The 26,633-nt window shown below is 35.6% G+C and overlaps 1 protein-coding gene, 1 long non-coding RNA gene and 1 other non-coding gene across 6 annotated transcripts in view; 2 read left to right on the forward strand and 1 right to left on the reverse strand.

The window, feature by feature from the left end:
* LOC139703090 (uncharacterized) overlaps positions 1–26,633 on the forward strand; it is a 639,290-nt gene that overhangs the window by 442,668 nt on the left and 169,989 nt on the right. The window lies entirely within an intron of this gene.
* Positions 1–26,633, reverse strand: part of Taf1 (TATA-box binding protein associated factor 1) — a 78,057-nt gene that overhangs the window by 21,190 nt on the left and 30,234 nt on the right. For all 4 annotated transcript variants that reach the window (XM_027935810.2, XM_071606756.1, XM_071606755.1 and 1 more), the window contains exons 25-32: positions 25,149–25,360; positions 21,260–21,368; positions 20,930–21,028; positions 20,463–20,640; positions 17,059–17,126; positions 15,658–15,780; positions 14,056–14,148; positions 13,887–13,971 (exon numbers count right to left, since the gene is read on the reverse strand). In XM_027935810.2, the coding sequence (XP_027791611.2) occupies positions 13,887–13,971; positions 14,056–14,148; positions 15,658–15,780; positions 17,059–17,126; positions 20,463–20,640; positions 20,930–21,028; positions 21,260–21,368; positions 25,149–25,360 (967 nt within the window). The remainder of the gene's footprint in view (positions 1–13,886; positions 13,972–14,055; positions 14,149–15,657; positions 15,781–17,058; positions 17,127–20,462; positions 20,641–20,929; positions 21,029–21,259; positions 21,369–25,148; positions 25,361–26,633) is intronic.
* LOC114093172 (U6 spliceosomal RNA) lies at positions 17,226–17,329 on the forward strand. Its single transcript, XR_003582873.1, has one exon. It is a non-coding gene; the product is annotated as a U6 spliceosomal RNA (small nuclear RNA).

The following is a 26,633-nucleotide window of genomic DNA, read 5'->3' on the forward strand; positions in this document are numbered from 1 at the left end:
GAAAGTGTACTGTCTCATTACAAGCATGGGATATTAGAGAGATGCTGCCTTAACAGGCTGCTGTATCACTATCTCAATACAGAGCACAACAGATCTAGTGAGTTATGGATATTGTATATCTATTCCCAATCAAATTTAAGCAGAAATTGAAATTTTGAACAAAGCAGTACTGTCACAGAAATGAAATGCAAAATAATAGTTACCACTGGGCAACTGTCCTCTATTTCAGCTATAATTAGTTTAAAACACAGTGAAAATCCAATTTAGATATCTTTTCAGAAACATTCATAATAACATCCTTTGCCATATTGAGTCCTATATGATGAATTTGATGAAGAAAGGCATGTACTATTTGTCTAATTTAAAATTTTCCTTAAACAAAATCACACATTTACATGAAGAATTATCCATACCATATTGTCAAATGAAAAATGCAAATTGTAAACACGATGTATATATAGGATTTACTGCATCAAAAAAGAAAAGCAAACAGTATGCACAGAAAAAGTTTGGAATATTTCATATTAAACCTAACACTGGCTACTATGGAGAATGAGATGGGAGATGAGGAAGGAAGAGGTGAAATTTTTTCTTTTCATGTTATGTAATTCTACAGTTTCTTTCTTTCTTTTGGTCCATGAGCACATCCATACTTTTTGTGATGAAACATTACTTTAAATCACATACTTACATTTTACAGAACATCATTTGATTATTTTAAAGATTTTTTTTTTTTTTTTTAATATTTACTTTTTAGTTTTCGGCGGACACAACATCTTTGTTTGTATGTGGTGCTGAGGATCGAACCCGGGCCGCACGCATGCCAGGCGAGCGCGCTACCGCTTGAGCCACATCCCCAGCCCTATTTTAAAGATTTTATAGCAGTGATAAATCTCAAATGTTACAAGGAAAAAGGCATTCTCCTTAATTACTATTTTTTGTAATAAACAGGTACAACCTTTTGGGAACACAATTTTAGAACATTTATCAAATTTTCTTTCAGACATTTTTTTCCCCCACAAGTACACAGTATTAATGAAATATAAAAAGTGAAAAACTGAAAGCCATCATTACAGAAAACTACAAATGACTATCAAGTAAATAAATTACAATGCATACAATCCATAAAATGGAATGTGCTAAAAAGAATATATACGTGTAATAACACGGGAAGAAGATCAGTGAATATATCAATTCTCCCCAAAATGAACTATGGGTTTAATTCAATGCTTATCAAAAAAGTCCAGTAAGAATTTTGTACATACAGATTATCTACTAAAAATTTATGTGGAAAGGTTAAAAGAACTAGAATATAGAACAGTTTTGAAAAAGAGTGGGGGAAATCACTCTACCTGAAGATAAGTCTTCCTATACAGCTACAGTACTCAAGGCGGGTACACAGACACAGATACACACAGATCAATGGACCAACCAACTCAACAGATTTTTTTATAGAAGTACTACAAAGCAATTCAACAGGAAAAGGCTAGTCCTTTCAATGAATGATGCTGGAACAACTGAACGTTCACAGGGAAAAGAAAACTACTTCAACCTGAACTTCAAACCATATACAAAAACTAATTCAGAACAGATCATGGATTTAAATATAAAATGCTTAAACTATAAGCTTCTAGAAGAAAGCATAAGAAAAACCCTTTGTGACCTTAGATGAGACAATGACAAACACCAAAATCATAACCCATAAAAGAAAAAATTAATCATTTCAAGAAAATTAAACATTTCTGCTCTCCATAAAATACTGTTAGGAATGTGAAAGGGTAATGTATAGGCTGGGAGAAAAATCTTTGCAAATCATATATGTAATAAAAGTCTTATGTTCCTAGAATAAAGAACCCTCAGAACTCATTAATAATAACAATTAATTAAAAAAAAAACACCTGAGCCAAATAAATAGATGCTTCTCAAAAGAAAATATACAGATGGAAAATACACACATGAAAAGACACTCAACATTATAAGCCATTAGGGAAATGTAAAGCCACAAATGATAGAATAGCTAAAATTAAAAAAGAAGTATTGATAACAAATTGCTATAGAGAAAACAGATCACTGATACACTGCTGCTGAGTATATAAAATGGTGATGCCATCACAATGAATATAACATCTTCTTACCAAACTAAACATACTACTCTTGGGTATTTACCCAGAGAAATGAAAACATACTCACACAAAGCTCTGTACATGAATGTTCATAGCAGGTTTATTCATGATAACAAAATACCAGAAACTTGAACATCCTTCAATGAATAATGAATGAACAAATCCTGACCTGACATATCCATACAATGGAATACTACTCAAAAATTTAAAAGGTGAACTATCATTACATGTTAATAATTTGGATGGATATCAAGGGAATTATGCTTTGTGATAAAAGTTAAATTTCAAATAGTTACACATATTATTCCATTTATATAACACACTCAAATACCAAAACTATTGAGATAGAGAATAGTTAAGTGCGACAGGGACAGTGGGTGCTTCTGTGTGGGATGCAAATACAAACGGAGTTCTTTTGTGGTGATAGAACAGTTCTAAATCTTGATTGTGGTGGTGGATATAAGAACCTATAAATGGCATAAAATTTCACAGAAGTATATACACACACATGCACAAATGAATACAGAGTTTTAAAAGGGCAAAAACTGAATTAGGTCTGTAATCTCGTTAGCATTAATGCATGAGTATCAATTTCCTAGTTTTGATTGGAGAAAAGCTGAGTGAAAGGCTCACAGGACACTAGTACTGTTTTTCTGTAATTTCCTAAATCTATAATTAACTCAAAATTAAAAGTTAAAGAAAAAGAATCAGAGTTGAGTATGGTGGCGCAACCTATAATCCCAATGATCTGGGAGGCTGAGGCAGGAGGATAGCAAGTTCAAGGCCAGCCTCAGCAACAAAGCAGGAACCTTTGTCAAAATAAAAAAGGCAGGGGGTGGCAGAGTGCCTCTCTGGGTTCAATCACCATACTAAAAACAAATACGGAATAACCATGTATAAAATGGCAATAGCAATTTTTATAAAGCAAAATTTCTAAAACGATGCATAACTACAAACATGTTCTTTACAAGCACAGAAAAAGTAAGGATATATACCAAACTGTTATCTATGAGGGATGAAACTATGGGAGACAGGAGTAGGAGGGTAGAGGCTTGAACGTTTAATTTTATATATTTCTTAATTGTTTGAGCTTTTAATAAGAGGCACAATTTTTTAAAAAAGGATCTGACAGGAACGTGGGCAACAGATTTAAACCAAGTAAATCTAAACACTGGGACATTCGCCAGTGTTTAGACTTAATTTTAATTTATAAGTTGACTTATTATTCTAGGACAAGAATTAATAATAACTCTGAGACTTCTGGGTGTACCTCATGACTAATGTTTTTTTTTAATATTTATTTTTTAGTTTTCGGCGGACACAACATCCTTGTTTGTATGTGGTGCTGAGGATCGAACCCGGCCCGCATGCATGCCAGGCGAGCGCACTACCGCTTGAGCCACATCCCCAGCCCATGACTAATGTTAATGCTCCATTAAACCCAGGTTTTAAATAGCAAACAAGTGAGTCAAGAGAGAGAGAGAAAGTTGGAAGAGAGAGGATAAAAGGTTGAAGGTATGTTTGAGGTTCCACCAGGACACCCATGAGGTTTAGAAGGTGATTGGGGATACTGATTTTACCTAGCATATGGTTGAGTCATTAGGAAAGAGTTGGTAGTTGAAATTAGAGGAATAGGCAGACACTCAGCAAAGGAGAACCGAAAAGAAATGGTTTAAAAAAGTAAGAATAAAATAAGAGTTGAAAGTTGTCACATAAGCCAATCACAATACAGCTTCAAGAAAGGAATGGTATATTGACTAATAATGTAAAAGACCAATGTGAGGTCAAGATAGGGATCAAGTAGGTACTAACCTATTCTATCTGGCAATTTTGTGATCCTGTTTACCTGGTAGACTGGGCAGGATAGAAGCCTGATTAAAGCTAAGTAAAGCATGAATAGTTAACAGAGAAAGATGTTACATACTCAAAAATCCTGGCTATTATATAAAGAGAATGAAATCTTGATACATCCCATAGTATCAATGAACCTTGGAAACATTATGCTACACAAAGAACAAATATTGCATGAATTGTGATACCCAGAATAGGTAAAATCACGGAGACAGAGGGAGAATAGAAGTTACCAGAAGCTGGAGGAAGGGGTAGATGAAGAGTTATTGATAAATGGGTACAGAGTTTCTGTTTGGAATAACAACAACAACAAAAAATCTGGAAATGGATAGTGTTAATGGTTGCACAACATTGTGAATGTACTTAATGCCAAAGATTTTGGTTAAAATGACAAGTTTTTATGTATAGTTTACCAAAATAAAAACAAAAGAAGTCTGGCTGTAATGAGAAAGACAAAAAAATGACACCCAGAGACTAAAGCAGGACTGGGGAATTTTTATTCTCTTTAATGATGTGAGAGACTTTATCTTTATGTGGTAATAGTTGTATCTTAGCCTCAATAATTGATAGAAAAAAACCAAGACATACATGTTCTACAAATTAATCCATAAATTAAATGAGCTTCAATACAATTTATTTAAGGGCAAGTTAGAATCTAACAAATATGAGCCTAGGGTTTAGTTGGAATAATAGGTGAAGACACTAATAAGTTGAAAATTTTGAAGCCTAGTGATAAAAACAGTGATATTATCTAGTGATAACAGCATTAGTCTAGACAAATAGGTCAATGAAGCATAATACAGAGCCCCCAGATAAGTTAAAGAACACATAACAATTTAGTCATAAAGGTAGTCTTTCAATTAGTAGGATAGACTGTTCCATAAATATAACTTACACACTTTGACTAATCATTTGGGAAAGAAAACTTAGATATTTACCTTTTATTTTAGATTATATTTTTAAAAATGAATAGACATTTAAAATACCTAGAAACAAATCTAGCCAAGGAAATGAAAGACATCTATATGAATACTTAGAAAAGTGAAGAAAGAAATTAAAGACTACACTAGACAATGGAAAGACCTCTCATGATCATGCACAGGCAAAATTAATATTGCTACAATGGCCATATTACAAAAAGCAATATACAAACTCAATGCAATTTCCGTCAAAATATCATTGACACAAAAACTTGAGAAAAAATCCTAAAATTCATCTGGAAGAATAAAAGACCCAGAATAGAAAGCAATGCTGGAAGCATCACAATATCTGACTTCAGTGACAAATGCACACAGATAGTCATCTGATTCTTGACAAAGATACCAAAATATATAGTGAAGACAGCCTTTTTAACAAATGGTACTGGGAAAACTGGTTATCCTTATGTAGAAGAATGAAACTAGATCCCTCTCACCCTGCACAAAAGTCAATTCAAAATGGACAAAAATCCTAGCAATTACACCAGAAATTTGCAATTCCTAGAAGAAAATATAGGGTCAACATTCCTAACATACAGGTAAAGGCAACAATTTCCTCAATAGGACTCCTAAAGCTCATAAAATAATATCAAGAATTAAGGAATGGGATGACATCAAATTAAAAAGCTTCTATACAGGGGCTGGGGTTGTAGCAGTAGAGTGCATGTTTAGCACATGCAAGGCCCTGGATTCGATCCTCAGTGCCACATAAAAACAAGCAAATAAAATAAAGATGTTGTGTCTAGTTATAACTAAAAAATAAATATAAAAAAATTACGTTCACTTAAAAAAAAGCTTCTATACAGCAAAAGAAACAATTAAGAATTTGAAGAAAGAACCTAGAGAATGGGAAAAATCTTTACTAGCTACAGAAGAATAATATCCAGAAGAACTAAAAAAACTTAACACCAAAAGCCAAATATCCCAATTAATAAATGCACAAATGAACTAAACAGATACTTCTCAAAAGAGAAAATGCAAATGGTCAACAAGTATATGCAAAAATATTCAACATCTTTAGCAATTAGAGAAATGCAAATGAAAACTACAGTGAGACTTCATCTCACTCCAGTTAGAATGGCAACCATCAAGAATATAAGCAATAATAAACATTAAAGAGGATGTGGGGGGAAAGGACCACTCTCACACTGTTGGTGAGATTTCAAACTAATAGAGCCACTATGGAAATTGGTATGGAGGTTCCACAAGACTAGGAATTGAACCATCATATGGCCCAGTACACCAAGCCTCAGAATTTATCCTAAGGAATTAGTCAACATACTATAGCAATACATGAATACACCTATATTTATAGCAGCACAATTCACAACAGCCAAATTATAGAACCAGTCTAGGTGTCCTCAGTGGATGAATGGAAAAGGAAATGTGATATATATATATATATATATATGTATGTGTGTGTGTGTGTGTATACACATACATACAATGAAGTTTTGCTCATCCATAAAGAAATTATATCATTTGCAGGAAAATGGATGGAACATGGGAGCACTGCATCCAGCAAAATAAGTCAAACTCAAAAAGTCAAGAGTTGTATGTTTTCTCTCGTATGTGGAAGATAGAGAGGAAAAAGGAAAAGAAAAGGGGTAGCTCATGAAAATAGAAGGGAGACCAGTAGAATAGAGGAAAGGGATCAGGGTGAAGGAGGGAAGGAAAAAGAAAATGTTGGGGAACAATACTGACCAAATATATTGCCATATTCTGTACATGTACAAATATCTAACCACAAATTCCACTATTATGCATAATCGTAACACACCAATAAAAAAATGAAAGAATGAAAAGGGGAAAAATTACATTCATTAGAAAAAACAGGCATTTTTTGGGTTAGAAAATACCATAAATAAAATTAAGACCTTCTATGCATGATAGAGTAACTACTATTAGATTAGTCCTGCCACTGTAATCAGAAAACTGGGGTGGGGTAGGGGGAAAAAATGAAACAAGTGTTTCCAGAAAATTTAGTGCAATACTGTGTGATCCCTGAGAGAAAGGAAATTCCTGGAAGTGAGCCCCTGGCTTTCTGCTAGAGGTTTCTGCTGAACCCAGGCCAAAGTAGAGACAGATTGAGTTTGAGGAGGCTAACAAAGACAGCTGGAAAATGCAGGGTAGATTGGTGAGGAGGGACCTCCACAGAAAAATAACTTAAAATCCTCAGAGGCTACAAAGATAGAGTCAGCTAATATGCAACAAAGGTGCCAAAAACATGGCAGAGAAAAAAAGATAGACTTTTAACAAATGGTGCTAGGAAAACTGGATCTCTATATGTAGAAGAATGAAACTAGATCCTTATCTTTCACTCTGCACAAAAGTCAACTCAAAGTGGATCAAAGACCTAGAAATTAGACCAGAAACTTTACAATTGCTAGAGGAAAAACCAAGTTCAACACTCGAATATACTGGTAATCAAGGTATTGACTTCCTTAAAGACTCTTAAAGCTCAAGAAATAAAGACCAAGAATTAACAAGTACAATGGCATCAAATTAAGAAGCTTTTTAACAGCAAAGGAAAAAAGTGTGAAAAGAGAGCCTACAGAATGGAAGATCTTTGCCAGCTGCTTCACTGATGGGATTAATATCCAGAATATATAAAAACCCAGGAAACTTAACACCAAAAAGCCAAAACCCCAAAGTGGGCAAAAGAACTAAACAGACACTTCTAAAACGAAGAAATACAAAATGGCTAACATGGGAAAACAATGTTCAACATTCTAGCAATCAGGGACATACAAATCAAAACAATTACATTGAGATTTCATCTCACTCCAGTTAGAATAGCAATCATCAAAAATACAAACAATAAAAAAAAATGCTGGTGAGGAAGTGGGGGAAAAGGTACACTCACACACTATTGATGGGACTGCAAATTAGTATGACCACTTTGGAAAGCTATATGGAGATTCCTCAAAAGACTAGGAATGGAATGGCATGACCCAGCTATCCCACTATTTGGTATTTCTCCAAAAGAATTAAAATCAGCATATTCTAGTGATACTAGCACATCAATGTTTATAGTGACACAATTTACAATAGCCAAGTTATGGAACCAGCCCAGGTGTCTGTCAAAGAATGGATAAAGAAAATGTGGCATATATAAACAATAGAGTTTGACTCAGCCAAAAAGAGGAATGAGATTATGGCATTTACTTGTAAATGGATGGAACTGGAGAACATCATTCTAAGTGAAATAAGATATCCTCAAAATCAAGGGTTGAATGCTCTCAAAAGCAATAAGCTAGAGCAAAATAAAACAGGTGTGGCATGGAGAGGAATCCCATGAAAATGGAAGGGAGACCAATGGATTAAAGAAAGGGGATATAGAGGAGGCAGGAAAGATGGGAAAAGGGAGGAACTATATAATTGACCAAATTATACTACATATGTTTATGAATATACCACAGTGAAGGTCATCTTTATGTATAACTATAAAGCACCAATTTTTAAAAAGTTAAATAATTAGAAGACCAGCAAAGGGAAAAAGGGTAAGGAAGTACTAGGGACTGAAGTGGAACAAATTATATTTCATGTCACGTATGATTATGTCAAAATGAACCCCAATATTATAGAGGTTCCCTTTAATCTTTGGCTGAATGCTAAGGTGGACATGTGCAGAACAAGACCTCACAAAGCCAGGCAAAGGATTCTATAAACTTAACAACCATCAGAGTTCAAAGAATGTTTGGAATTTTCAAAAGTGTTGGAGGGAAAACCCTCTCTGCTGGGCACACTGGCTCACAACTAAACTGTGACTTGGAGGCTGAGGCAGGATTTGAAGCTTCAGGCCAGCCTTGGCAACTTAGCAATACCCTGTCTCAAAATCAAATATTAAAAAGGGCTTGGGGGCTGAGGTTGTGGCTCCAAGTAGAGCACTTGCCTAGCATGTGTGAGGCACTGGGTTTGATTCTCAGCACCACATATAAATGGTCCATTGACAATTAAAACAAATCTTTAAAAAAAAGGGGGGGACTTGGGATATGGCTTAGTGGAACACCCATGGGTTCAATCCCCAATACTTGTCCCCCACACACCAAAAGAGAAAAAAACCTCTTAAGGAAAAGTTTCCTTTTTGGCAAATTTATTTTATATCTAGATCATGGTGGTCCGACTGAGCATTCTGAAGTATCCAGCTCTCAGGTTTTATGGCACATGCCCTGAGAGTCCATCCTGAAGATAGAGGATTTCTTTTCTTATGTGTGTGGTGATGGGGATTGAACCCAGTGCACTGTGCATGCTAGGCAACCACTCTACCAACTGAGCTATATCCCCAGCCCAATAGAGGACTTCTAAACTGAACTTGATTTTTAGTTTTAAGAGCACTGGAAAAGGGCTGGGGATGTAACTCAAGAGGTAGAACTCTTGCTTAGCATGCCTAAGACCCTGGATTCAATCCTCTGTGTGATAAAACAAAAGAATAAGCACACTGGAAGAGAACTTTGCCATGGAATCTTTGGGAAAAGGGATCTCACCATTACTAGCTTAGCATCACCTATTGGTAGACCATGTAGCTCATTTCCAATTTAACCAAATATTAAATAGTGAGGCCTCTACCAACTGTTTCTTATGGCTTTGATGAATCTGGCAAAAAAGGAAAAAATATGGTGTTTTTAAGAAGGGATTTATCTGAATAGATCTTTCCTTTAACCAAAACAGAATACTGTATACCTTTTGGGACTACTGAAAGTAAGTCTACCAACTTAACATTTGGGGCTTAACATAATTAATGTTCTTTCTAAATCCTATTTGAACATGAACAGAGGTTCTGATATTGATCTAGTACCTATGTGGTAGGTAGAAAGCATAAGGGCTTGAATTCTACAGCATACAGTCTGTTGTTACCAAGTACAAGGCTGCATACTCATGTTAAGTACTGCATCCTTTTAGTTACTGTTAAAAGGATAGTTACTTACCTTTTATTTTTTACCTAATACCCCTAATTTTAGTATGAAGCATTCTGGCTATATATATGATCTAAATATGTGACTAGTGAAGTCAATAAATTACTATAGAAATATACTTCTATGTAATATTTATGTGAAGGATCTGAATGGAAATCAAAATAAGAACCAGGCATGATGATGGGTACCTGTAATCCCAGACACTCAGGAAGCTGAGGCAGAAGAATCGCTGGAGCCCAGGAGTTTGAGACCAACCTTGGAAAACAGTGAGACTCGCCAATCTTAAAAACTAAATACTAAACATAGGGGCTGGATATGTAGCACAGTGGTACAATGCATGACTAGCATGTGAGAATCCCTGGATTTGATCCCCAGTACTGGGAGAAAGAAAAAAACCTGCAGATTTTCAGGGCAAAATGGTTTGTACCTCCACTCTAGCCAAACATATCCTAGGCTATATCCAGAATGTTGTCTTTACTGAAAACTGCTTCATCTCTGAAAGATTCAACTCCAATATGCTTTCTTATCACAGCCTTGCATCTGGTCTAGTTATGAAGGTATCAATTTCTATCTCCACAATCTGTCTCCATCTTTTCATTCTTAATGCTACTTACCTTAGTTCAGGACCTTAGTATTTTTAACTTGGACTGTCGTCAATAGTTTCTTTATTGGTCTCCATATCTCATCCACCTCCAATTCATTCTTTGGATAGCTTCCAGAATTATCTTAATAAACACTTGGTATGTCCCCCTCTCCTAATGACTTAATGTGATGTAATAGGCCTTTCATGATTTGGCCCTTGTCTACCTTTAAAATCATACCTCAACTACAAAACCTAGCTAGCTCCCACTCTGCACTCTAGCTAAACTTAACTATTTGCACTCCCATCTACTTTTGCATCTATGTTGTCTCTCTCTGGAACTTCTACCCCTATCCTTCTCCACTTGACTATCTGATTAACATGGTAGTTGCTCAATAATGAACGATCATAATCATCATCCTTCAGTATTCAGCTCAGTAGTTACTTCCTCTAGGAAAAGTTTCCTGACTCTAATACCAGGAGAAAACATATAAAGGATAAAATAAAAAGCAGTCCTAACCCTTTACCTCAGAAATAACCACTATTATTACTTTAGTGTGTTTCCCCCAACCTTTTTTTCTATGTATATACATCTTAAAAAAAAACAAAAACAGTTTGACTGAAATAAGCAGCCTTATGTTCTGCTTTTCTTATTTAACATTGTGAGCATTTTTCGGTTATTTCAAAAAAGAGCTTTTAATTAAATAGATGACACTATAATCATTCCTTTATATTAACCATTTAGGTTTTGAAGGATCATTTATAGGTCACTAAAGTTTGTATTAATTTATTTTCCACTGAGTACATGATTGCTTAGCATCATCTTAATTTTTATATCCATACATGTTTACCTGACTATAAAGTCTGTTGGCTTAACAATTTTTAAGTCTCTCAGCTACCAAACAGCTTTCCAAATGTCTTATCATTTTATACTACCACACCAATAGTGTGAGAGCATCAGCCTTACCAACACTGAGTCCTTTCATTAAATATTGAGCTTGTTCAGTATGGTCCACTAAAGCATTTGTATTATTTTCCACCAAGAGCACATGAATGCTTAGCATGATCTTTATTTCTTTACCTTTTACCCATGTATGTTTACATGACTATAAAGTCTGTTGGCTTAACTATTTTTAAGTCCCTCGACTACCAGATAGCTTTCCAAATGTCTCACAATTCTATACTTCCAACACCAATATGTGAGAGCACCAGCCTTACCAGCATTGAATACTTTCATTAAATATTGAACTTATCCAATAGGTGAAAAGAAAAATGGTATCTCTTAATTTCAATTTGCATTTTTGATTACTTGTGCAATGGAATGTTTATTCATATTGACTAGCTATTATTTTTGTCTTCTGTGACTCATCCATCTGCCCTCTGCTGCTTCTACTATTAGCATCTTCTGGTTTTTTTCTTATTGCTTTATCCTTTCTGTCTTAAGTCAGGCATCACCAAGTCAACTAGACTTTCTGTAATTTTTGCTCATCACTTGCTTTATTCAGTCTTTTTGTTAAGACATCTGTAAACCCACCAACACTTCCATCACCAGGTTTTTAGATAATTAGCTTTAGGTGTTTTCCAGAAATAATAACAGAGAGGTAACTGACCTGACAAGAGGCATTTTCACTCTCTAATTTCCAATAAGAAGAGTACAAGGGAGAAAGCAGATTCTTTCAACTCAACCCAAAAGGAATGAAAATGGAAGGCTCATCTACTACTTCCTTTAATGAAACATACATGATATAGTCAAGTATAATTCCCTGAACTTGTCCTGTTCTTTTATTCTTCCATGGTATTGAATATTCTGATCTCTATCCAGAATATGCCATTTCCTTGATCTCCTCCCTTTTCTCCCTCCAATTCTCTGTCCCTTCTATTTGTCAAACTTAGAGCCACCATAAATAAAACTGTTATTATAGGGGAAAATCAAATTATCATGTGGATTCTTAGTTGAGACCTCAGAATGTTAAAAAAAAAAAAAAAAAAAAAAGTCTCTCAAAGCCCTTATCCCCCTCTTCTATTTTTCTTTAAAAAATTTGTGGGATTATTGTTTCCCTGCTTTGTTGTTGTCCCATTTAGGATAAAGTAAAATTATTGAGTATGATGCACAATGCCTTCTGATTCAACTCCAGCCTCTCTTTCTAAACACATAACTCATTAGTCAGTTACCAAAATGTATTTTTTTTTTTTTTTTGTGGTACTAGGGTCTGAACCCAGGGGTGCTCTACCACCAGGTAATATCCCTAGCCCTTTTTTCTTTTTTTCATTTTGAGGCGGGGTCTTGCTAAATTGCCACGGCTGGCCTCAAATTTGTGATGGATCCTTCTGCCTCAGCCTCCCAAATTGCTGAAGATTACAGACATGCACCACAATACCCAACTAACATGGACATTTAATTGCATCCACAACTTGTTTCTTAAACCTATTATGCAATTTCGGGTCTGTTGTCTTTACATACTGCTCTTCTCACTACCTAGAACATTTTCTCCTTCACATGCTTTGCCTACCAAACTGTATTGATCCCAGCTCATGAAAAACTCTCTCCCAGAAAGCTTCCTCTACATCTTACTCTCATTTAGTCTGTCCTGTGATACGCTGTACATGCTTCTAACATAAGTATTAATAATTTTTTTTTTCTTTTCTGTTTCCCCAACTAAGCTATAACCAATTTTGGGGAAGGAACGATATCTAATTTGATTTTGTACTTGGAATATCTATTATGCCAGCATATATAAGGTACTCAATTCAATGTTTGCTTAAAAAGTGAGTTACTCAGAAATGAACTTCATAAACTTGTTTATGAAGCCCTCCTTAACCCTTAGGTTAAGATACTCCTTACCTTACTGTCCTCTAGTGCACTTTATACATCCTTCTGTTATGTCCCTTATCAAGCTGCATTTTAACTCTATCAAACTGAATTGTGAATTATTTGAGAACAGTGAACATCTTTACTATCAGGAGATTAAGTAGCGAGCACAGAGCCTAGCATGTATTAATTCAATTAGTTCATGTACTGAATATAACTCCATGCATCAAGGAAGCTTACCATGTTCTAAAGTCACACATCCCCCTAAGCTCCATCTAAGGGCCTCGGGCATAGGTAAGTTTTCATATCTTATGGAAACGCAGTGATGACTCAAAGCCCAAAGTAATATCCATTTGATTTTTATTCGCACCTCATTTTTCTATGCTTTACAGAATTTCAAAAGTAAGCAGACTACTTTTTTATCATTAAAAGTTTAATAGCAAACTTTACAGAACACTCACTAACATGTGTGCCTGTTTAAAAAAAAAAAAGCAGACTAAACCACTTGACTGATTCAGCTGACTACCACTTCTCAAGGCTGCTGCATACACTTTAATAAAGCTAACTAACGTTAGATGGATGGAGGATGGACAGGTAGATGGAAAGAGAGAAAAAAAGAGAAATACCCACCATTGTACTTAACACTGTTGGCCAGAATAAGGTTTACATCATCTAGAAAGCTCTCCCGACTCTGGTACTTGTGCTTGGAGATATTCTATGACATAAAGAATCAGAAACTTAGATTCAAATATAAAAAGATATCAATTACAAAAAAAGCATTTCAGACCAAGTCACTCACCTTACGTATAGTCTCTAAATCCATTGGATTGACAATCACTTTGTAATAATCTGGAACAAACTTCTTATTAACTGGGTGATGAAATGGCCAGGACTAGTAAAAAAGAAGGCAAGCACAGGAAATTAAATGGTTTTTTTTGTTGTTGTTTTTAATTTTTTACAGTACTGGGGATTGAACCCATGGCAATCTACCACTAAGGTACATCCTAGACTTTTTAAAAAATATTTTTTATATTTTATTTTTTAGTTGTGGTTGGATACAATACCTTTTATTTATTTTATGTGGTGCTGAGAATTGAACCCAGGGCCTCACATGTGCTAGGCAAGTACTCTACCACTGAGCCACAACCCCAGCCCATCCTAGACCCTTTTCAAAATTTATTTTGAGACAGAATCTCACTAAACTGAACAGGCTGGCCTCTTACTTGCAATCCCCCTGGCCTCAATTTCTCAAGTCATATTACAGAGATTTCAAGTGTGTGCCACCATGCTTAGCTGGAAACCACTCTTTTTTTTTTTTAACTCATTTCTTCTCTTTTTAAAAAATATATATTTTAATTGTCGACAGACCTTATTTATATGTGGTGCTGAGAATCGAACCCAGTGCCTCACACATGCCAGGCAAGTACTCTACCTCTGAGCCACAACCCCAGCACTGGAAACCATTCTTTACACCAGAGATTCTCATCTTTTGTTGGGTCACAAATATTCCTGATGCAATCTATAGACCTTTTCCCCAGAAAAACTCATGTTCATATAAACTTTTGTGTATTATTTAAGGAGTTCAGGGGTCCCTTTAATAAGAGTTCCTATGCCCTGATCATTAACAGTTAAAATTCCTTATTCTTAAGGTTCAATTCCTAGTACTACACACATGAAAAAATAATAAATTTTCTAAGTCTCATCCAGAAATTTTATAGCAGTACACACTTAGAACATATGCCTACAATGCATAAGAAAACTCGGTTCAGAATTTCTGGGAAGGCTCATTACAACAAAGTGGTTCATAGAATCAATAAAATAGATTTGATGATAGCCCTGCCAAAAAGTTGAAAATGGCAAACCCCACCCCCCACACCCAAAAGACAACAAACACAGTTATTATCACAGTGTTCATATAAAATCACCTCTAAATCAACAGCCATCTATTAGCTGGCATCCTTTCTCTATAGCACTCTTCAGGAGCACACAAATACTGAATTATAAAACAAGAGGATCTCTTTTTGTTTTGGTGGGGGAGTTAGTAGGGCTTGAACTCAGGGGCACTAAACAACTGAGTCATACCTACAGCCCTTTTTAGTTTTTATTTTGAGACAGGGTCTTGCTTAGTTGTTTAGGCCCTTACTAAGTTGCTGAGGCTGGCCTCAAACTTTTGATCCTCCTGCCTCAGCCTCCCAAATTGCTGGGATTATAGGTGTATGCCACTGCTCCTGGCTTTGGCCTCTTTGATTTTAATGATGGAGTACTCACACAGTAAAAATGTTGACATTTAAAATTATGTACGAGTTTCTATAACCTGACATACACAATTGTTAAGAATATAATATACATATGCTATACTTTTTTTCCTTTCCCCTCACAATATTTAGCAGAAACCACTTACGTCTGGAACTGCCATCATTTTTTGGGTGACAATGTTGTCTAGAATGAAGGAAAATGCCACTTGATCATCATCATCAAGCAAGGGATTGATAGCTTTCTCTAAACGAGCCAATTTATCTTCTTTCTGAAATAAAACAAAACCAAGCCAAGATAAAAGTTTTCCAGATATAAATATAAAGATGAGGAGTATCTTTATAAAAGTTTCCCAGATGTTTCCCTGTGGTGCAATCCCCATATAAAAATTAAGGATTGGGCTGGGGATGTGGCTTAAGCTGTAGAGCGCTCGCCTGGCATGTGTGCAGCCTGGGTTCGATCCTCAGCACCACATACAAATAAAGATGTTGTGTCCACTGAAAACTAAAAAATAAATAATAAAATTCTCTCTTTCTCTCTCAAAAAAAATTAAGGATAATTTAAGGTTCAGCAAGCTTTTTTATGACCCTTGCCCCAAACAAGTTGAACTCTGAAATATCATTTGGTTGTAGGTGAAAAGTATAGAGAGATACTCCAGAATACAAGGGTCAAAAAGGATGTTTCAACAACTTCCTTAGATATTCTACATTCTAGAACACTAAAAAGTATACATCCTTGCACATCAACAGCTTGGCTCCCACAACAAAAACACCTTTAGTAAATAAGGCTTTATTCATCATGCTGGGTATTTTTTTTAATGCAGAACAATATATTACTAAACACACTGAACATTGATTAGTCACTACTGATTAATAATTTTATATAAGAGAACTTAACCCAATAAATTCATTTCAGACTCTGTATATTAAAAAACTCTTGTGTTCCCACTGTTCCATATCCACATAGTTTTGTTTTTTAATTTTAGCCTTTCTAATGGGTACTAGTAGTACTTAACTGTGGCTTAAATATACATCTCCCCAATGATCAATCAAGTTAAAAATTTTCTCATGTTTATTGACCATTTAATTATCCATCCTTTGGTGAACTGCCTATTTCAATAGTAACATGATCATCACACTTGTGCTTCTGTGAGCTTGTAAAGTGCCACAATTTTATTTGTTAAGATGGTATATAGATAAATTATATTTGAAAAATTAAAATTCCTCCTTGCCAAAACATTAATCAGTCTCTTAGTGACAGGGAACTCCCAGGGAAGTCAATTTCCTTCCCTCTTTCTAAGGAGTTAAATAATGTTCTAGATCTTAATCTTACTATTTAATAGTCATGATGCCCAAAACAAGTCATTTTTTTCCATATGGATTGAGCTTTCCCATCTACAAAAAGGACTGGCCTATAAAATTTCTAAGGCTCCCATGTACTAAGCCTCTGCCACTCTTTCTCCTATTTAATTTGTATACCTTTCTCCTGATAAACCCCTACTTCCTAAATTCCATTACTCCCCACCTTTATGTCCCATTGCCTGTTTTACCTCTTTGAGTTTTTCATCACAGAGATCCAGCATGGATTGAGAAATCTGGGTCAATGAGTGCTTTGGACCTACAGAGAGAATAGTAAGAGATGTAACCATTAAATGCCAGAGGCAAGAGTTTCCAATGCCTTTTAACATATTTAGTTAAGAACCTAATACCCTAGGGCTTGCTTCAGCAGCACATATACTAAAAATTCAAACAATGCAGAGATGCTTAGCATGGTCCCTGTGCAAAGATGACACATAAATCCATGAAGCATTTCATATTAAAGACAATAATGACTGGGTGCAGTGGTGCTTGCCTATAATCCTAGTGGCTCATGAGGCTGAAGCTGAGGCAGAAGGGTCGGTCGCAAGTTCAAATTCACTCTCAGCAAATCAGTGAGACCTTCAGCAATTGAGACCCTGTCTCTAAATAAAATACAAAAAGGGTTGGGGATGTAGCTCCATGATTGAGTGGCCCTGGATTCAATCCCTGGTACCATTACATAAATAAATAAAAATAATTAAAAATAATATTCCAGTGAGTCAGGTGACTGAGGCAGGTGGATCTTTTTTTATTTTTTCCTTAAGATTTTGATTTTATTTTTAGTTGCAGATGAACATAATACCTTTATTTTGTTTATTTTTATGTGGTGCCGAGGATCCAACCAAGTGCCCCACAAATGCTACACAAGTGCTTTACCACTAAGCCCAAGGCAGGTAGATCTTAGGTTCAAGGCCAGTCTCAGCAACTTAGTGAGACCCCAGTGCAAAATAAAAAAGACTGGATATGTAGCTCAGTGGTAAAATACCCAAGCTCAATCCCCAGTACCAAAACAATAAATTAATTAGTTAAAAAGGGCTGGGAGTATGGCTCAGTGGTAGAGCACTTGCCTACCATGTACAAGGCCGAGAGTTCAATTCCCAGCACTGAAAAAAAAAAAAAAAAAAAAAGAAAGAAGACAATTGGGAAAATAATGAGCTATAGATGTAGATCAGTGGTAAAGTATTCCTGGGCTCAATCCCCAGTAATCCTCCCCCCCCCAACACACACACACACAAAGGCAGAGAAGAGTATATGAATCATGGTAATTAAGAGTACAGGCTGTGGAATTAGATACACCTAGGTTAACATTGCTACACTGAAAAAAAAATATCTGTACTTTGCCACATTGTAGGTGCGTGATCACCTTGGTCAAGTCATTTAAATGGTACTGGCCTGTATGTTTATCTGAAAAATAAATAGTAAAACAGTACCCATTTCAAAGTTTCCTTACAACAAAGTAAAGAAAAAAATTCAAGTAAAGCACTTGGTGGTATTTCTACTATTATCAGCATTCAGTATGAGGAAGAAAATAGAGTGAACTAGAGGGGGATATAAGGCTGGGAGATTTTTTGTGTGTGCACGCAGTATCAGGAATACTTCTACTACTGAATCCAGGAATGTTCTACTACTGAGCTACATCCTAAAAGCCCTTTAAATTTTTTATTTGGATACAGGGTCTCACTAATTTGCTGAGGCCAACCCCAAACTTGTGATCCTGCATCAACCTCCCCAATTGCTGGAATTAGAAGCATACATTACTGCAGCCAGCTGAGAAATTATCAATTTTTTTTCTTGTGGTGCTGGGGTCTTGTGCATACGAGGCAAGCACTCTACCAACTGAGCTATATCCTTAGCCCAAGAAATTACCAATTTTTTTAAACAAACATCTTCACTTCAGTGACCCGTAGGCACCTCAAGTTCTGTATCCTCAGTCAACTTTTACCTTTCCATTCCTCTTAAAAACTGATTTTGTGGGGCTGGGGTTGTGGCTCAGTGGCAGAGCACTCACCTAGTATGTGCAAGGCTCTGGGTTCGGTCCTTAGCACCACATAAAAATACATAGATAAAAATAAAGGTATTGTGTCCAACTATAACTGAAAAAAAAAAAAAAAGATTTTGCTTTTAAGTAATTATCTTTGCCATCTGAATGACAATTGGACCTAACAAATTTATTCTTCCCTTGTATATGCCTGCATGGCCCTGAGAATATAAATAAGAAACATACTTTCTGCAGGAAGTCACAAAGTGCTGATATATATAGATAATTATGATATACTAAGGCTAGGAAAGTTGATTTAATTGTGCTGGGGAACAGAAAAATGAGTCTTTTGAGTAATCTGGTAAGTTATTTTAAATATAAATGGAAATTCACCACTCAAGGGAAGAAAAGACACATCAGAGAGAAGTCTATAAAGATATGAAGAAACAGCATGGAATTTTTTTAAAGTATTTTTTTTAATTATACATGGACACAATATCTTTATTTGTTTAGTTTTATGTGGTGCTGAGGATCGAACCCAGTGCCTCACATGTGTGAGGCAAGCACTCTGCCCTGAGCCACAACCCCAGCCCAAGGAATTTTTAATGAAATATAATGGTTAAGTGTTATAGGAGTCTACATAGTAAATATGGAAGCTGATCATTAGCCATGAGAGTAGATAAATAGGTTGGGCTGGCTTGTAAAAGGTTTTAAAATCTAGATACTACTACTGTTCCATGCAAACAGATGAGAAAGGCTATGAGAGGTTAAATAACTTATCTACAGTAATTCAATTAGTAAGCAGCAGGGTCATGATTTATATTCTATCTATACTCTGAATCTCTACCCTACACATCAGTGCTCAAGGAGTCAACTGAAAACCAGAAAATATTAATCCTTTATATGCAGAAGCTGTATCGTTCCTGTCTTTTGAGTCTTAGAAACAAATTTCTTCTTCCTTGCCTTTTCAACTTCTTCGTAAAGTGGACACATAACAGTCCCTATAACAAATTTGTAGGCCAAGGCAAAGATTCACACACAGCAAATATGGTCACAAATGTATACTTCACACAAATTCCATCCCCACTAAATGCCGCACTCTACTACTTACCTAGGACTATTTCATCTTCCCACCACTCCCCATACAACTGTTTCATTTCAACATAGACTCCAAATTCTCAAGAGAATATATTAAGATTAAATAATGGGAAAGGGAAGAGAGGAGGGATAGGAATAGGAAAGACAGTAAAATAAATTTGACATAACATTCCTATGTTCATATGTGAATACAACATCAGGGAAAATCCTAATTAGATTGGGATCCTAATTAGAATAAGTTATACTTCATTTATGTATAATGTGTCAAAATACACTCTACTGTTATGTATATCTATAAAGAATTTTAAAATGAACAATAAAAAGATTAAACAATGGAAATAAAAAATAATGTTTTTATTAAGTGACAGAAACTATGCATTGCCTGATTTTCATACCCACAAATGCACTAATACATTGTAGTTTTTTCAATTGTTCCAGTCAAGTCTGAATTTAGGCCCAATAAGGGATAACAATGATCTTAATGGTGACCTTGGCAGTCAAGAAACATGTGATTCTTACCATTGTAGGTTGCACTATTTTTTACAATTAGCTCCAAATGTTCTCTGAACTCTTCCCGAGATGGATAGAGGCGTTTGCGCACATTTTCACGGAGTGTTTGTAGGTCCATTGGTCGAGTGATGATTTTGTAGTAGTCCTTTACAACCTTTGCATTAACTGGCGTGTGGAAAGGGTATGTCTGTGAAAACAACAGCCAACATCATTCTTGAGCAAAAAACACTTGCCAGAACCAATACCTGAAGACTCTCACATCTTATATATCTCCCTGGCCATCAATTCTTAAAGGAATCTTTCTAAATAAAGTAGGTCTATTTAATGTACTATTAAAAAATATATAAAAAGTACACCATAAAAAATTAGGAGTTCCAGGAACCTAGGTCTATATGCTACTGCCCTCTATCTGAAATCAGAGATAAAACAAAGGGCCCTGTCATTCCTACTTTAGATATCCAATGTAATGAACTCACATTTGGAAGATCTCTCATGTCATTGATGATAGACTCCAAGATGGATGACAGTGTCACCATAGGGTCTGTCCGGCGCCTGTGGATGGACTTATGAGGTCTCTAAGGAGAAACAATAAGTCAGAATGCTTTATCAAAAACAAACAAACAAACAAAAATACAAAACCACATTTCCTCAGTAGATATAGTTTAGAAATCTTGTAATGAACAGCATGAAAAATCCTCAGGGAAAGACCAGAGGGAGAACCTAAATCTAAAGCTGTCAAAGACAGGTCACAGACTAGGAAATCAATGAGAACCCATCTGATAAAAGCAGGCAATGCAGACACTCACATTCAAATAGTCACAGTGAACAGTGGTTCCAACACGTCGTTTCTTCTTGGGAGGAAGTTGCTGTTTAGGGAACTTGAGAACCAGAGATTTTCTGCGAACCTCATCTGCACTGCAATCAATAAAACTTTTATAGCATGCAGACCCTATTTCTAGTTCCCAGAAAAAAAAAGCAACAACAACAAAAAAGTCCAAAGTACCTGAGCATGAGCCTGGGGAAGAAAAAGCCAAACTAAAGGCCGGATATCCACCTTCTAAGGCTCAGATCAAAGCAAGGCCTCACAGTATCTCCAAATTAGTAAAGAAGTAAACAAGTCACAACCTTACCCCAGCTCCCTATTTGGAAGATGCGGGAACTAGGCTAAGGGAATTTAAAGAATCCTCTAATTCTAATGTTCTGTTCTAGAATTAAGGGCTAGAAAAGTTGACTCATTCAGAACAGAAAAGACAAAGAAATTTTAAAAAGAACTTAAAAATTAAGAAAAAACTAGTTTGGGTTTCCCTCAATCATTAAAATCCATCCACCTTCTTCCCTTTTTTTGTAAGGGATCCAGATATCACATTTTCCTTTTCTAATGTGCTTTAAAACATAATGACCTACTACAGATACTGACAAATAAATAAAGATGGAAGAAAAAAACCTAAAACTGAATACAGATAAATATATCAAACTGATTTTAAAATTTATACACAAAAATAAATTAAAATATATTTTAAAGTTAATACCCTTGATTGCACTACTTCAGCAGATACAGTTCAAGGACTAACTCCAAAACACATCTTGAATCTATTTTATAGCTTTGTTGTAAGTAATGGCATTGATATAGTAATTCTGAAACTATTTTGTACTTATAAGAGCAAATGAATAAATATATTAATACTGGTTATCAGAAAAAAGGCACAAATAAGAAACAGAGGAGGGGACTGGAGCTGTAGCTCAGTGGTAGAGCGCTTGCCAGCATGAGTGAGGTACTGGGTTCAATCCTCAACACCACATAAAATAAATGATATTGTGTCATTTTAAGACTAAAAAAAATGTGATTAAAAAAACAGAAAAGGATGAGGAAGACTCAATTTATAGGTACAATTTGAATTGAAAGTATCAGTATGAAGTTGTGATTTAAAATACATGTACATTTCCCAGTTCTGTTCACTAAAAATGCCTAGAAGCATTCTCAGAGATAATAAGCATATCTAACATCTAGATCTTGTTTTCTAAATGCCATTTCCCAATAACAGAACCTGTGCTCCTTGGAGTAATGGTCATTTCTAGGTGTGGGATAAGGAAAATTCAAGGAGGGCCTGTAACACACCTTACGCCAAAAACCAAAAGAAGTTCTCAAAAAAAATTACAGAGTCATTTCAAAGAGATGACAGTATCTGGCTTAAAGGAGTGAAAGTTAGGCTATTATCTAAGCATTGAAATTAATGATATTAATTAAAATACATTGAATTTACAAATTAAGAAATTCAGAATCCATACTAGTAATAATTTTAAAAGGAGAGGAGAAAACTTTTTTTTTTTTTAGTACCAGGGATTGAACTCGGAGGCTGAACTCAGGGGCGCTCAACTACTGAGCCACATTCCCAGCCCTATTCTGTGATTAGAAACAAGGTCTCACTGAGTTACTTAGCACCTTGCCATTGCTGAGGCTGGCTTTGAACTAGTGATCCTCCTGCCTCAGCCTCTAGAGCTGCTGGAATTAATGGAGTGCACCACCATACTCAGCTACACATTTTTTCTTTTTAGTACCAGAGATTGAACCCATGGGCGTTTAACCACTGTGGCACGTCACCACCTAGTTTTTTATTTTTAATTTTGAGACAGGGTCTCACTAAATTGATGAGGCTGACTTTGAACTTGCCATCATCCAGCTTCAGCCTCCCAAGCCACTGGGATTACAGGCATGCTCCACTGCACCCAGCAAGAAAGAACTATAGAAAAATTCCATCTATGTAGAGGGATGTCAAAATTAGAAAAATCACCCATTTGCAACCTCCAATGAAATAACTGAGCCAGGCAGTGATAATCAAATGGGTGCTAAAACCAGTAAGATTCGAGAATAGGATATTCATCCACATGTTAATTCTAAAGGGAAAAATTTATTTACCTTTGTTACTATATCTGGGAATCACTACGTTAACAAGATGACGAAACTAGTGGGAAAATCTAACATTACATGTTTTCTGATACAGTGAAGTGTATAGTATCACTTATGTATGAATTAAATGGCAGGCCAAAAAATATTTAATCTGAATCTAACCAATGAGAGAACAATCACACAAAACCAGAAATGGAATATTTTATAGGATAATTATTCTAGCCTCTTCTAAAACTTCAATATCACACACACACACCAAAAAAAAACCAAAAAAAAAAAAAAAAAAAAAAACATAAAAGGTAGGAAAGACAGTTCTAGATTAAAAAGAGACCCAAAATTTATCCAATGTTTGAACTGGGATTGGATCCAGAATGAGGGGAGGTCAATAAAGAACATTGAGACAACTAGGAAAATTTGAATATGGTCCAAATAGTACATATTACTGAATTAATATTAACTTCATGAGGTATGAGAATATTACCATGTCATTATATCCGTATTCTTAGATATGTGCTGAAGAATTTAGGAATAAAAGTCATGATTCCTGTGACTTACTACCAAAAGATTAAAAAAAAAAAAACATTTTAGGTATTCAAGAATAAAACAAATGAAGCAAAATGTGAACAACTGGTGAGTTATGATGAATAGTAATATTAAATTTTTTCAACTTGTTTTTTATAACTCGAGACTGAACCCATGGTTACTTTACCACTAAGCCATATCCCCTAGCCCTTTTTACTTTTTAGACAGATCTCACTAATTTGCTAAGGCTGGCCTTGAACTTGCCATCCTCCTGTTTCAGTCTTCTAAGTAAGATGGAATTATAAGCATGTGCTACATACAGCTAAATCTTTGAACTTTTCTATATGTTTTGAAGTTTCAAACTAAAAAGTTGGAGAAGACAATTTCAGAACGACATTTTACTATTTATTAGACTCTCTGAGGGCCAAAGACAAACATTAGCATAGTTTATACATCTCCCCAACCTTTTTAGATCATCTATTATCAAAATACCATTCAGATTAGGGATCTTGCAAACAATGAGTCCCTGAAAATATAACAGGGTTCTCTTGCATCTATTACAATACTCCAGGTACCATACTATATGCTTTATAGTCACTCTCATTTTTATTTTTATTTTCCTGGTTCTAGGGATTGAACCCACAGAGGCTCTATCACTGAGCTATATATCCCCAGCCCTTTCAAATATTTTTTTTAATTTTTAGACAGGGTCTCATTAAGTTGTCTTAGCCTCCCAAAGTTGCTGGGATTATAGGCTGGCACCACCATGCCTGGCTCATCTTCTTAACTACCCCAGTAAGGGTGATTTTATTTTGCAAAATGAATCTAAGATTCAGAAAAGTTAGGAAGTAGTTGAGCATGCAGTGATACATGCCTGTGAACCTATCAACTAGGGAGGCTATAACAGGTGGATAGCAAGTTTGAGGCCAGCTTCAGCAACTCAGGGAGATCCTCAGCAACTTTGTGAAATACTATCTCAAAAAAAAAAAAAAAAAAAAAACTGATGATTTAGCTCAGTAGTAAAACACTCCTGGGTTCAATCACCAGTACCAAAGAAAGAAGAAAAAAGGAAGAAAGAAAAAGAATGCACAAGGGCAAGAAGTGAAGCATAATATAAGGCAATAATTTTCACTACTGGCAACAATTTCTAAGAAAAATCCATCAAAGTTCCTATACCCTTAATACCACTTTAGAGAACACCAATGCATCCACCCCCAACACCAATTTCCAGATCTTTTCTGTAGCACTCCCTGCTAGGTATCACTTACCTTTCAATTAATTGTTTCCCCAAGACAATCTTGGTCCCTTCCACCTTGATAAGTTCTTCATTATCATTATGAATGACTGTCTTTTCCAACTCCTCTTCCTGTTCCTCTGTCATGGCAACAGGGTTAGAAGGTGGAGCATTTGTTTGATAATAAAGGGGACAGAATTTATTTGTCCTCATGTGCCCAATGGCACCACATGCTCCACATTTCAGCTGCAAAAAAAAATATGTCACCAGAAGTAAGCAGGTAAGAAACATATATAATGCAGGGAAGAAACAAAAACAGCTTGAGAACTTTTGCTTGAATAGAACTGTTATTGGGACTGGGGTTGTGGCTCAGTGGCAGAGCACTTGCCTTGCACATCTGAGGCCCTGGGTTAAATCCTCAGCACCACATATAAATAAACAATTAAAAAATAAAGGTATTGTGTCCATCTACAACTACAAAAAACATTTAAAAAAAAAAAAAAAAAAAAAAAAAAAAGAATAGAACTGTTATGCACCTATCAATAGAAGCCACTGGAGAAAAGTGCATGACACATAAAAGATAAAATGAAATCCAGAAGCCAAACATTTCTTTAAAAAAAAAATCAGGGCAGATGTCAATGTTTATAGCAGATCAATTCATGAAATCTAAACTATGGAAACTACCTAGGTGCTCTTCCACAGATAAATGAGGAATGAATAAAGAAAATGTGGTCTATATACATGATGGAATATTACTCAGCCATAAAATAGAATGACTTTTTGACTTTTGCCGGTAAATGGATGGATCTAGAGACTATCATGCTAAGTGAAATAAGCCAATCCTAAAAAAAAAAAAAAAATCAAATGCCACATATTCTCTCTGATATGCAGATGCTAATACACAATAAAGGGAGGAGGGAAGAAGTTCAGTGGATTAGACAAAAGGGAATGAAGGGAGGGAGAAGGGAAGGGAACAGGAAAGAATAGAATTAATTGGACATAATTTTCCTATGTATATATGAATACACCATCAGTGAAAATCCACATCATGTACAACTGCAAGATTGGGATCCTAATTAGAATAAGTTATACATTATATATGTATAATATGTCAAAATATACTGTCATGTATATCTACTAAAAAGAACAAATAATAAAAATGTAAAAAAATAAATCAAGGCAGGAGCCAGGTGCTATGACACAACACTATAATCCCAGTGTTGTTGGGAGGCTGCAACAGAAGCAGCACAGGTTCAAAGCCAGCTTCATCAATTTAGTGAGGCCTTCAGCAACTTAATGAGACGCTGGCTCAAAATAAAAAAATAAAAAGGGCTGGGCACGTAGTCCAGTGGGTCAATTTCTGGTACCATCCCCCAATAAAAAACTGTGACAATATTCAGTGTGTGAGGGAAAGACTATGGAAGCTCAAGCACAGTGCACTAGCTGGGTAGACACCTGGGCCCAGGTCAAAACAAAAGTCCCAACAGTATCAAGAATCCATCTCAGTTTTGCAATTGAG

This window comes from Marmota flaviventris, chromosome X (genome assembly GCF_047511675.1).
Source record: "Marmota flaviventris isolate mMarFla1 chromosome X, mMarFla1.hap1, whole genome shotgun sequence".
NCBI classification, from domain to species: domain Eukaryota; kingdom Metazoa; phylum Chordata; class Mammalia; order Rodentia; family Sciuridae; genus Marmota; species Marmota flaviventris.